The sequence below is a fragment of the Argopecten irradians genome, chromosome 3 (assembly GCF_041381155.1).
Source record: "Argopecten irradians isolate NY chromosome 3, Ai_NY, whole genome shotgun sequence".
In the NCBI taxonomy this organism is placed as follows: Eukaryota; Metazoa; Mollusca; class Bivalvia; order Pectinida; family Pectinidae; genus Argopecten; species Argopecten irradians.
The window spans coordinates 17,949,607-17,964,638 of NC_091136.1; the positions used below are offsets into that span (position 1 = coordinate 17,949,607).

General features: G+C 36.0%; 1 protein-coding gene across 7 annotated transcripts in view; it reads right to left on the reverse strand.

Moving 5' to 3' along the window:
* LOC138317708 (pleckstrin homology-like domain family B member 2) overlaps nucleotides 1-15,032 on the reverse strand; it is a 144,437-nt gene that overhangs the window by 50,162 nt on the left and 79,243 nt on the right. For all 7 annotated transcript variants that reach the window (XM_069259559.1, XM_069259558.1, XM_069259556.1 and 4 more), the window contains one exon: nucleotides 2,363-5,529. In XM_069259559.1, coding sequence (XP_069115660.1) covers nucleotides 2,363-5,529 — 3,167 coding nt within the window. The remainder of the gene's footprint in view (nucleotides 1-2,362; nucleotides 5,530-15,032) is intronic.

Below are 15,032 nucleotides of genomic sequence, written 5' to 3' on the forward strand. Positions count from 1 at the left end.
CACACTCCACAGATGGTATGTCATGCATGCAGACAATGCAACATCATGATGATTCTGACCAAGAGGTGACTTGCTGAAGTTGATATATAATACCAGATAACATGATAATGTGTATGCATATTGCAGTGATTTTCTTACTCAATAATTTCAGGTGCCTGTATGACCTTTTCAATAAGAAGCAGCCTTTATTCTGCCCCAAATGTACCTAAATAAAATCACTGAATTGGTCAGCATGCAATGCCACAATACTCCTAAAACGAAGAGCTACGCTAGTTAAGTTGTAGATTGACATACATCTTCACAACTTGGCTACTGCGACCCCCATTTTAAATACCAGATGTGCTAGTCTATGCTTTCAGGCTTGACTGTCCATGTATGTAAATATTACTTGTATTGTATGAAGTACACATTACCAGATAAAAGATCACAACACCACACAAATTCACTCTTTGTGAGATGTGCTAGTTCTTTTAGGATCTATTCACATTAAACCTATGGAAGTGTGAAATTTATGTCACAGCTTACAAACGTATCTTTCAGTCACTTTTCTACGCTGCGTATATCAGTCTAATGTATCAGTTTTCTATTCATATAACACACTGTATGAGTCCATGTGCAACTCATACCAATGTTTACACACTAATTGCATTCCTTAATTACGATGCACCAGTAGATATCAATGGAAAATTTTCTAGATTTTTTCTTATTTAATTTTTTTTTTTTTTTTTCAAAAGCATTTTTTTGAATATCATTAATGTTTGCATATTTGTTATTATAATATTAATCAGAGTGAATTCACTCATGCAATATTTTAAGGACGTCGTTCAAGTCCATCCCACTTAATTGATTATTTTTGAGTTCCATTTACCAGTAGATATTTAAAGGGACAATTCAGCCTAGGAGAACATTGACATTTTTATACATATCGAAAAAAAACCCAGTTCTAATGGGAATTAGATCAGTCGGTTTTACTGTGATATGACAGAAAAACCCATGTTGGTGAAATGTGTGTGAAATGTTTAAACTCGCTCGCTGTCCGCCATTACACATTGTGGTCGAATATCTTGTATGCCGAACCCTGTCCCTTGCTCGTAGAGTAATGCTAATTTTGTTTAGAACTGCTCAAATCGCTCTGACAGTAGTGTGTTTATCTTATTAGGTGAATTGTCTTGCCAAAAAATTCATTTCATTACTTCTTCAGTGGTTATGCAGTTCATGACATTTGTTTAACGTGTGTGACTTTGGCTCGGAATTGAGTACAGCGTACATGTTGTACCTGCTTAATCGTATTGATCAACGATTTGTAATTACAACGGTATCAATCAAAATACTTAAGAATAGCATGGACTTTGTCAATATTTTATGATATAAGTTTCATAAGAAATGTAGAACAATACATTTATGCCATATTTTGCTTTTAGGTTATGTAAAAGAATTAGCCTGAACGAATTATCCCTTTAAATATGTGTTAAAACTTGTCATATAGATTTGATCACCAAACCAAAATGATTTCCAGTGAGTATATATATTTCTAGCATGTTTAATCACCAGGGTTGAGTTAAGGCTACAAGAGTTAACTCCCCTGTATTAGAAAGTCTGTTTATTGAGATGAAGTTAAGGTTACCAGAGTGATCTCCCTTTACTGCAGAATTATTTTTGTTATAAATCATGAAAAAAAAAAAATGAAACGAAATTACATTAGAATTTGACACTTCATTACTGCCTTAGTTATCCAATATTTTGAAAAAAAACCATTATGATACAAAATAAAAGAGGCCCACAGGGTCTGTATTGTTTGTATAGTTACAATAACAAATTACTTTGCTGCCATCCATTTTTTTCCTTGTGGACTTCATCTAAATAGTATAAAATTGATTTCCATTCACTCAATGCGATATGGTTCTGATCAAATAAGTTATTGATAATGATAATATTTATTGCAACATTTGTTTGCGAAATTGATGAATAGTTTTAGGGTATATTTTTTATAGTAACACAAAATTGCATGTTGATCTAGGTTGATCAAGGTTGATACGATCACAAACCTATGGATCCATCTGACATTTTATCTGTTACAGTTGTCATAGTTCCCTAAATAACATGACTGCATGCGTACCTGCCCCCCACACACCAACCATACTTATTGCCTATTAGACTGGCCACCAGACCCTAAGTTGTATTTTTATTATTGAAATCTTATATTAGATAATCTCCCCCTGGTTAAATTTCAAACAAAGGGGAGATGATTTAGTATCAGATTTAGAATTCTCCTGAGAAAATCTTATCACTAACTTAGGCTCTGGTGGTCAGTCCACACAGCATTACAATATTAAATTACATAATGCTTTGCTCACATACTTACCTCAGTATAGTTAAAGCTACATTCACTGGATGATTCCACACCACTGGACGATGCCCGATCATGTGTCTGTGTTAATATATGCTCTGTGTCACTGTTTACCGGGGTTTCATCCGACTTTTTACTGCTGCCGTTAGATCCCGAAGAGTTCCGAATGGAAGACATAACATTAGATTCACCAGAATTCACTTTAGAATAATAATTATCTCCAGCACTTCTACTAGGAGACACTGAATAATCCGGAGTAATAATCCGAGGATCCTTATTACGATAAAATGGCACATTTTCGTAAATACCTTCCCCTATATCCCTAGGGAAAGGCCCTGGCTCAGGTACATCACAATATTTATCTGCGTAACTTTGATCCTGGCCTCCCGAGGTTCGGAGATACATTTCACAACGCTCCATTCGGATAGACTTTTCCATCTCTGCGGAGTCCTGAGAACTGTTATGAGACACATGATTATTCAAGTGAGATACATCCTCCTCATTTGTCTTTTGTGTTGTATGGACAACCTCTGTTTTAGAGGATATGCTTTCTTTACTGCTAGATTTACGGCTTTTAACACTCGAGTTATCATCCGATTTTTTACTAGACGATGACAAGCTTTCACTACTGGACACTTTTCCACTCTGGTTCTGTAAATCCTCATACCTCATCATCCTCCGGCCTATCTTAGGACTTCGGCTCCCCATGATTGGTGAGAAATGTGGACTTTTTAGGGGTTCCTCTGGGGAAATTTTATTACGATTTCTCTCTTCAATTGACCTTCGTCTTAATGGCTCCCCACCTATCAGAGGACGACGTTTTATCGTACCGGTGTCCTCGGAAGTTCCTCCAGAAGACTCTTCCTCTGAGTTTGAAGAATTGGAATTACAGCGTCTTACTTGAAATCCAACAGTCACGTCTTTGTGAGGGTTATTTGGGGACGACAACATTGTTAGCGATCCGTTTGTTTTGATCTTTGACATTGAACCACGGAACTCTGACTTATCTTTACGGTCCAACGAGTTTGTTCCATCCTGATCAGTCAGGTTCAGTAATAAGTTTGGCCTCTGTACAGGTTTGCCTGCACTCATAAGATCATCCTGGTTTAGTTGTCCAGGTCTCTGAGAGGCTTGAGAAACCTTTTGTTCTTTTTCCTTGCGATTCAATGTTGCAGCTGATTCAGATATTAACTGATGAATTTCTGGTGTGGAAGCACTCGGTTGCGTACTTTCTGACTGATTGTCCCCAAATCCTGCCGGCGGCTCAATGATTTGTCGTTGTGAACTTGAATCTGAATACTGCCAATTCAGCTCTTGTGTGTTATTATTGTTGTTGTTTGAGGTTTTGCTTACCATTTTTGTAGATTTGGATTGTGATATACCGCCCGCCATGTTCGAATCCATGTTTGTAGATTTTGACTGATGCAGACCGCCTGCCATGTTTGAGCTCATATGACCCGTTACAGAAACAGATTTGGCTAGAGAATATATAAACTCTCCATTATTATTCCCTGCAGGTTTAGGAGACCTGTTCACATTTTGTTGATTCTCAGCTGCATATTTATGTGAAGGAGAAATGATCTGATTTTCCTCTGGTAAGTATTTTGGACTAGAAGAAACAGATTTGCTTTCTTCGAGAACAGTTTTTGGTGAGGATGTGATGAACTCTCTAACATTCATATTTTGATTTTGTGTAAAACCGTTGACTCGGACATCATTTTGCCTTGGTGACACTTGCCCTTTGCTCTTTTGACCTTCGTTTCCAGTCATGGTTGGCAGGCTTGGTCTTTGTCTATACGATGGACTCTGCATGGCAGGAGAGCCATCCTTACCAGGGGAGGTAACTACCATATTTTCATACGACCCATATTCTACATTCATTCCAGGAGTTATCTTTCCCTGATAGACAGTTGGCCCATTGTTTGATCCTGGGAAGTTTGGTGTTGAAGTATAATTAAATGATCCATTAGATTTAGGAGTGGTCTGTTTCGGTGAAGAGGTAGGTGTCACACTACCTTCACGGAGATCCATCGATTCTGAAGTTTCCATGAATTCCTGCATGGTCCAAGTTTTTAGCTGGGGCGGTTTTGTTTGTCCATGAACACTAGAAACTGCACTACTGGTGTTTCCTTTCTCATCCTGAATCTGTTTCTCATATTCAGCACACATATTCAATATCTCCTCCAGTCGTTGTTTTTCCAGGCGTTCCATTTCCTGTTCTTTTTTCCGTTCAGACACCATTTCCTGATGTTTAATTGACAAATCCTGTTGACTTGAAGTAAGTTCATTAAAATCAAAATCCATTCCATCGAAGGTGTTTCTGTTGCTTTCACTGCCAGGATCAAACTCTGGCTTCTTTTGAGAGCTTACTGACGATAAAAGATCGCCATTCATTATACTCTCCGCAAGAGACTCAGCATTGGTTGCCATGACAACCTTTGCACTTGCTAAGTCAGGTGTTCTTGTTCTATTCACTGATTGGTCCATTCGAGGAGTTGTGCTTCCTGACGAGGAGGTGTGAAGTGTTTTATTACTGGACAAGGATTCATCCGATTTCGACGAATCAGAATTTGAGTTCCAACTCAACGTAGCACCGCTCACACTGCTTACGCTCGTCAGCGAGCCAGAACTGTTACTTCCTGTACTGGTTACGCGTTCGTTATTTCCTGTACCAGAATTTCCCCGTAACACACTACTAAGGGCCACACGGGTTGTAGCAGTTTCCTTACTGAATACTTTCTCACCAGAGTAATTTCCGGGACTCTGTCGGGATTTCTGTCTTTCCATTGATTTTACTGGATATGGAGGTGCACTGGACATTTTCCCAGAGTCAGGTGTGTACTGGCGAGCTAGAGGAGACTTTGAAGATGATGATGAAACATTTGACTGAGAGTAATGAGACGGATCATATCGTTCATGTTCTGGAGAAAAAAACCTATTTGTCGGTGATTTTGTAGTTGGTGAGTTCTTCCCTCGCGATATTAGCTCAAATTTACAGACTTTGTTCATGAAATCATCCTGTTCGTTACTCTCTGGCTCTTTGGGTGACCGGCTGACTGACCGTAGACTCCTGTCTGCAGGACTGACCGGGTAGGATCGGTCAGATCCAGAAGATGACCGCCGCTGCAAATTGCTGGCTGCATTGGACATCATCTGCATGTACTCTGGATTGTCCTCCAGATCTGTAATATACAACAGAGACAGTGGGTGAGAAACAGGTTATCAAACTTCTGGTATATAGTATTTTTTTACTAATTTCAATCCAAAATGGAAGATCTGAGATCTTATATGATGTTTTTGATGGCGTCAGCCCAACAAAGCAGCAACCTCTGTTGAAGTTTTAAGAAGAAATTGATTCTGTCGAAATGTGGCATTTTGAAATTTTTGATCAAAACTATCATTTATCTGTTCATTATGTATAAGAAACACATCTCAGAGATTTCATATCACACAATTTTTTTTTAATATTCATATGTCCACATAAAATTCTGGTGTTATATGTATGAAAGCTTGCCAACATCTAGTGCAGTCTGCACTGTTGGAGTGTTTAGAAAACAATATTCTCTGACTCAGATCATTAGGACTTTTTATAGGGCCCCCTAGGCTTCTTGGCAGGATTAATATATCGGACACAGGTTTTATGATGACAACTTCATTTTTTATCTAACAGACATCAGTATATAAATGTTAGGAGAGTGTTACATTCATCACCTTATAAATGCAATTTATTACACTGATTTGTGTCTCCAAGCCATATAAGAACATTATTCATTCAACTTGTAACTTAATTTTGTTTACGCAGAATTTATCATGAAAATCAATCAATAACAAATATTGTAGAAACCCTCATTTCAGTTTCTGTAGTCATTATAATGATCAACACAATTCATGAAATATAGATATAAGTACTAGTTATAGCAGCTTATAATTACAATATGTATATCTGTATGTATGTTAGAATTAAGAGGGCTAATTATATTAATAAGTTAGTTAGAACTTGTGCTCAATCCCTTTTGTCAACTTTGACTTTTTAACATATGTTTAAAGCAATAGAATCCTTAATCAGTTTCAAAATAACAAGGTATTATTGTAGTAATCACTGTTTTGAATGCTTCCATCTCCAATTGCCACTCTGACAGTGTCCAAATTAATGCCCACTTCTAACGCTACATGTCAAAATATATATTACCAAATCGCTTGAGAAAATGTTCCACCAACATGTCCACTTGAGTTTATAGTCACAAGGAAGTAATTATTCAAAATAATCCGAGTATTAAACATATCCCAGCTTCCCCTAGTGTCAGTCCATCCTAACGCTATGTCACTTATAATGGTTAATACACCTGAGGAAAATTTGGTTATGAAGTTACATAATAGTGTCTAGTCATTAATGGACTTTAATATCTGATACAATCTGTTTATCGTCATAGCAACCTGTCCAGTTAGTTGTAAACAAATACACAGCCCATTATAGTTACAAAACCAGGTGTCATCGTAAATCAAATTCCGATAAGTTAATTTGAAATATTATTCATATAAATTCCACATCCATTGCAATAATGATTGGAATACACAATATTCTAGCTTAATTCCAATGACAGAATGTGGACAACATACTATTTTACAGTGTATGTAAAAATATCACAATTTATGCCCTAATTCAACTTATGTTTATGGATACTGTTTGGGAATAAAAAATTTTTAATGTGACTAAAGGATAAATCTCTTGAGAATTTTTTTTTTTATTTTTTTTGGGGCATTTTCAAAAAAAATTTTGATTACACAATTCATACATATCAGATCAAAATGCCAAGTTCTGGTATAGTGAAGGAAGACCAGAGTACCCAGAAATAAATCACCGCCAGACAACACCAATGGCATACGATTTAGCCCTGGTTAAAACTTGTGACACATTGCATGGTAGAGGCTCAAACTCTACTAAAATTCCTTAAAAATGTGCATGATCAATTTGCAAACACAATATATTCCATTTATTATAGAGAACTTATTGTTGACATCCGTAAAGTGCAGACCTTTTAAAGCTCAGTTGGATTTCTGTTAAGTTATTTATTGGAATTTTCAGTAGGTATGAAATATGATATCATATGAATCTCATCTTAACACCTGTCATATGTACAAGTGACATTATCTGATTCAGGTGGTCATTTGTCAGTGCCACTGGACACAGCTGGCTAAAGACTGACCACTGCGGGCACCTGGAGATTGACCATATATCACACCTTAATTGATTTTCTCCAAATTTCTGTTTGATTGATAGCCTTAATATACAGGTAGATAGGTATAGACTTTACCCTTTAAATCTATACTTGGTGAGCTCATAGTTTCATCTTAAACAGCTCAAAACGAAACTTAAATATATATACAAGATAATTTTTCCCATATTTTAAAACCTTGAGGATAAGAGTATGTAAATTTGATGACCAAAACGAGATACGATTTATAACTCCAAAGCGGTTTTATTGCAAGTGACATTTTTCCCAGTGCACCTGGCTGAGAGACAAAATAATATCAATGATAAACAAGATCATAACAAAAACATCTTTTGTTACCAATGTTTTACTAGTGATCAAGCCTTGGTGACTCAGATTTAGAATTTTTTTATTGTGTGATACGAAATGAAGATTTTAAACAAATATATGGTAGCCTGCCTGAGCCACTATGAGGAATTGAAAAATCAGAAAAGATAATGATGAACTGCAGAAAATGAAAAACTTGTGTATTAAAATTGTAGGCAGTAGATTGGCCTAAAAATCCACAGACTTCTGCGAAGATCAAATTGGTAGAGTGACCATGTCAGGTGTCCCTTGTATCTGTCACCAAGGGAAGATTATCCTTAGGTAAATAGATCTTGTTGACTGCTTTGGATACAAGTGTGAAAGGTCAGGTGTTAACAATCCCACTCAGTGACAAACTTGATGATGGGTATACAAAGATAACCATCAATACAAACATTAGCAAGACTCTGATGTCCAACTCAGATCCACAGGTCTAAATACACAGTACTGTTGTAATATAAGTATAAGTTTTGCCCCAGGTCTGGCTAAAGTTTGTGGTCAGTATTGACTTTATATATCAGACAGATACTTAGATAGATATATTGTGGTCAAATGGTAGGTGTAAACAAACAACAACAATCCCAGCTCAGCCCAGCAGACACAAATATCACTGACCATCACATATCAGCATGCAAGACAAAGGTTTTATGGCCTACCTGTCAGCTTTACCAAATAACTAAGACAATTTTTTTATAGTAAAGTGTGGCTGCAAATAATGCATTGATGTCACTATTTTTTAATTTCATTGGAGTATGAAAGAAATTTTGTTTGCTAACAAAATATTGAACTCAGAGAATATGCTGCGCAAAATTTCGATTACCTGCCAATATTTTGTATATTTCATGTACATTCATGAACTTTAATGGGTTTTTTTTTTTTTAAATTAAAGAAAAAAAAATGTATGATATTTAAAAAGTTTTGATACCGTACTCAATATCACAAGTTTTATCTAGTAAATATCTGACAAGTTGTTGTCGATTTCCTTTCATTTAATTGTGACGTTGCCAAAACCTGTATGGGTGCACCTGTGCCTGGCACCTTTTGATGTCTGCCAATTTACATTGTGCCAAAATGTTCCATCATATAACTCTGCTGGAGTTTGACAATTTGTTTACTAAATTATGTGTGTTAAATAAAAATAAGCGTAAAAATGTTAAATCAAAACAACTTTAAGGATAAGATAATATTGAAGGGGAAAACTATTATTCACGTTATTTGATAACACAATTTGAATTTACTTCGCTAATAGACACACACTAAACCGTATATATATAAATTGAGGACAACTCGATTTATGCTCTGCATCTCAAAGATCTTGAATTCAGCTTATTAAGGGTAAGCTTCCACAAGCAGAAGAGCTACAAAATGGGAGAATAATTCACGTACCTCATGATACCCCAAATATTATTTCTATTGGTCATGACGAATTAACGTCAAAGATGATATTCCGTGCTAATTTCATTTCAAATAATATTACAAATAGTTACGTTCCATCACCACTGGAGATACTAGTCCCGCACAAACGTTATCTGGTACGTGAATTAGTCCCATTGAGTGAACATCAGTTATGATTTTAGAAGTAGATGAGAGCAAATTGACTTAAGGTTCAAGGTGTATATATCAGCAGAAAGCTTAATAATTGATAGTAATGACCAGTAAAAATTAATAACCCATTTTTCATTCCATGTGTAAACAGTACAATCTAATTTAGGAAAGGTATAACTATCAGTTCAAATTTTTTTTCCAAATACTGTATTTTTAACAAGCTCAAAAATTAGACGGCATCAATAGTCAAGACGATTTATCAGAAATGTATTCCACAGGTCATGTAGATAAGAGAGATAGTGAATGTACATTTTACTTACACAAAACAATTGAATTGTTTTAGATGTACCTTAAGCTTTCAATAGGAAAGAATAAGATAAGATAACAATAGAATCGTCCATGTGTGTACTAACACATGAACCAGAGTCAGTCATCAGTACATCCTACACAACAAACCTACAGGACCGATTTTCTACAGGCTACATATATATATATCACGTTTTCCATAGAGTCAGATTTTCTTTTAAATAATCTTTAAAAGCAATTTTGTCTCTTTAGAAATATGAGCTAAATGAAGTACAACCTTTAGGATCTGATATCACTGTAGAGTATACATACTACCTGTCATAGTTTGTCACCCTATTGGAGTGTTTATATATCGTTCAGGTAAAAAGACAATCTAGACACGCGAGATCGTTAACAATTTTTTCCTTAATTGACGAACAGTTACACTTTTTTGTCAAAGCTCTGTCAATCATCCCGCAGGATCATGCAATCAATCTAGTTTTTGCTGACTTTACATAAATTACTGATCAAGTTGTCATTATTTACAAACTCAACTTCGGAAATTTTGAACATATTATGCAAGTTTGGGAGTTTTTCTCCTTTAAGGCTGACTGGAAATGTACCTGGTGATTCTATAGTGATTAATTTGTAATTTCTTTTAGTATCAGCTTTACCCATGGGGATTTATGGTTCCTGTAAACATTATTGTACAATATTTCTATGTATCACATGCTTCCAAAAACAATATAAAGCTTATAAATTAGCAAAAAGCATGAGCTAAAAATTTCTTTGGGAAGGAAATATCATTCAAACATAAGACATTTCTTTGTAAATTTGAATGTGGAATGTAGCAAAATTGCCTTCAGAATAGAACACATACAGGTTCCTTGTGGACTTATTATAAGTCGGGTGAAAACTCAGGTGGATTAGACCCCCATCTTTTGAGAAATGTTAATGCACTCACAGTACATGTGGGTATACACTATAGATTTACCTGGTAATAGGTACATTCAGATATACGATATACAGTACTAGACACAAGTCATGCACCAGAGACTTCTGATTTCTTTAGACTGTTATGACAATAGATATTAAGGCTGCCATCTTTTGTTAGCACGACCCATCAATCATCTTTACAGGTTTATACTGATTTAATCAATTATGTGGACCATTTTTCCTCTAGCCATGTCCCAGCTCTGATACAATCATATATATCATATCACCTACAGTTATCATCTCCAAACCAGATCAGAACTGATCCAACTACAGTGTAATTCAAAATTCTCTCCGTTTCAATGAAACATGTTTTTTCATAATAAATCTGAAATTTATATTGTAAATTACCGCCGGAATATGTTACTCATTCACACGTTTTCACTATTTTAAAAGATTTTGTTAGCTGCACATGCCTCTATATCCCATTGACCTCCTGGAGATCTTTTGGAATGAGGGCCCCCGTTAGATCAACGGCTCACCCTGCTCACCTTGAAATGTAGACACTAACAAGTCATTACATAAGTCAAAAGCGAGATTATGTATGAAAATGAATTGAAGTTAAAATAAGTACCTTACACATAGAATTCTGACGCTGTTATCTTGTTATGTAGAGTTAATCTGACACTGCCGTCAGTCAAAATGAAGTCACCCTCTGGTCATACATAGATCATGATGGGCATCTCATCCATTGTACTTGATAATGTAGACTATGACAACACATATATATTTAGTTAACCCAATAACCACTTTCTTTGAAAATATTATATCAAATGTCCGAGAGTGTTATATACACTTGATATAAAATATACTCACTGCAGGTTCTCCCTGTAGAACCCCATCCTTCTCCCACCAGAATGCCTGTCACTCATTACCAAAACACAACCACATGTCTGACCTCTGACCTTTATATAGGTACCAAACAAGTTGACTTTTAACCTTCATCTGTATAGCTCTAAGTACACACATTGGAGGAGAGAATGTTGGTGATATGACAGTTATATCTGGTGTATACATAGGAACTATCACAGGGATTTATGTAAAACATTCAAAGTATCATGTTGTTGGCTAAATACAGTGGTATATACACATCTCTTGTATGTCTGAGATGTAACACGTCAACAAATTGTTCAGAATGTTTAGTTTATATTCAAAACATCAACAAAATGAAGATTCTATTTATCATGTAACAGCCAATCCCCCTTCCCTCTCCACGGGCTATAGTATCCTTGGGATATACACTAGTCAAGTGGTTTAGATGTTCCTACCAAAAGCATGGCCAACTATGGGTCATAAGTTTAAATCCCATGGGGGGTCCGAAACATGAGTGGCCAGGTACTGCCTGCAGGTTGGTGGTTTTTTTTCTGGGTACTCTGGCTTTGCTGCATCTTTTAAACATGACACATATACTTCAAATGACCTTGGCCGTTAATGATACAACATTATAAACCAATCCATCCACATGTCATGTAACATTTAAAGAACTACAGATGTGCAACCTGGGCCCTAACTGAACATGCGGTCTTGATCCAAATATTATTCATCTGCCAAAATGACTACCAGTACATAATATACAGCTTCATTTTGTTCATGGTATAATATGTAGAATTTGTGCATACGGTATATAAGTGAGCACTTTATGTGCATTTCATTATTAAAAATTGAAATATCAGCATGAAAGGAAATAATTTCCAGACATCTTTTTTCATTTGACTGTAGGGACAATGTAAAGTCTGACACATTCATTTAATTACTGTATATTTCATTTTGAGCATACAAACTAAGTGTTATTGCAAAAGACTTTTGAGATATTTATGACATGACATATAGCAGAATTAGGCCACCATAGGGAAATTACAAATGGAACATTAAAACTCAAGTACTCGTGACACATGCCCATGATGCAGTATGTATCATTAATTTCCTCAAATTACCATATAAAATTCCACATCACAAATGTTTACATTCTTTGAGCAGTGAGTCAGACCAGTTGTTACATATATCTCTATTGTTGATGAAAATTTAATAAAATTGAAACTGAAAGCTATAACTGCCACTTACAAATACATTTTATATGTGTTTAAGGTGACCTTGACCTTTACAGTCCAATTAAATACAAAGTCAACAGACCGTGTCTTTTTATGACAGCTAGATAGAGCTGTATATGAGATGTGGAAATGACTTTATAAATGTCAGGAAAGACTGTCTTGTTTTGAGCTTATTCATATACAGACAACAATATAAACACACATGCACTCTCATTTTTTTTCTAATACATGTACATGTATGCATGGACAGCTAGAGCTAAAGTCCCTTACTAACATTGTTATCTGCATATTCAATTTTTAGGATCATGGTCTCCACCAAAGACTCTTGAATTATTTATAATTCCCCTTACATCTGTATCATCTGGTCAACAGGTCCTTTAGACCTCTTGTCACCATTGACACCAAACCAACAGGTCCTTTAGACCTCTTGTCATCATTAACTTATGGCCGACAGGTCTTTAGACATCTTGTCACCATTGATATCTGGTCAACAGGCCCTTTAGACCTTTTGTCATCAATGATATTTGGTCAACAGCCCAAATTAGACCTTTTGTTACCATGCTTTCTGGTAAACATGTTCTTTAGACCTCTTGTCACCATTAGCATCTGGTCAACTGGCCCTTTAGACATCTTGTCACCATTGATATTTGGTCAACGGGTCCTCAGGACCTCTTGTCACCATTGATATTTGGTCAACAGGTCCTTGAAAACTTTTGTTACCTTCATATCTGGTCATAAGGTCTTGCATATGTAGACCTCAATTTAAATCAGGTTTAACAGGCCATAGAGACCCGTGACTGCAACTCTTATCAGTACACACAGGTAAGAAAAGGTGTAATTAGACATTCCTGTATTGCTGGGTAAGTCAATCTATATTTAGACACAGGAAATAGTTGTGGTTATGACCATGTAAATACGGTGTCGTCTGGGGGAGTGGCAGACTTACAGTCGGATTAATGAAATAAATAATTATATAGATCAGAGATTAAGAACCCTCCCTAAAGTCTACTGATCTCTGGTCTTCATTTTGAAGAATACTCTCTGATAATTTGACCACCATTTCAATACTAAAAATCAATGTTGTGAATACCTTCAACATTTAATTATCATTACCAGGTATATTTCTGTTCCTTTCTGTTTTAATGCCAAATCTTGAGTAGAGGTCCTTTATATCAGGTAAAAAGCCTTCATTAATAAAAGTCTACCTTGACTATAGAATAAACAAACTTTCATGAGATTCCATATTAAATGCACAATTAGAAATAAATTGACATTCAATAATCACTGTGATCCCAAATTGATCCTACTAGTGCCAATGTGACCCTGTATGGCCCCTTATACTGCATATCTATGGTTCCTTATTAATGGTGAACCTAACTGCATCATCACAGTGACCCTACATGACCTCTACGTATTGACCCTATACATGACCTCTACATGTTGACCCTAGCTAAATGACTTCTAGACATGATGACTCTACATGACCTCTACATGGTGACCCTACATTACCTCTACATGACAACCCCACATTACCTCTACATGACGTCTACATGGTACCCTAATTGACATCTACATGGTAATTCTAAATGACCTCTACATGGTGACCCTACATGACCTCTATATGGTGTCCCTACATGACCTCTACATGGTGACCCTACATGACATCTACATGGCGACCATACATGACCTCTACACAGTGACCCTGACTAATGCTTTGATAACACTTTATTAATCCCTATACAGCAAATACTGTAGGTTCCGTGTTACACTATAATCATGCGGTATGTCACGTATGATGACTTTGAAAGAACCTCATGAAATATTTTATGATCCCATTAAGCTTTAAGTGACCCTGTAATGCAACCCTGAATAACCTTGTATGACCCTTGATATTCCTGTATGACCCTTGAAAATCCTGTATGACCCTTGATAATCCTGTACGACCCTTGATAACCCTTATGACCTTTTATAACCCTGTATGACCCTTGGTACCTTGACCCATTAAGTTTTATTGACCCTGAATGACCTTGAGTGACTCTGTAAACCTTTTTAATTTGTGACTATTTTTGAATTACTTGATAACTTTGCATCATTATTAGCGATGATCTTGTATGACCCGGCCTTGATGACCTTGTGACCTTTGATGACCTTTGATGACCTTGTATGACTCTTAGTGACCCTTGTCATCCTTGAGAACTTTGCATCAATTATTGCTGACCTTGTATGACCTTTGTTGAT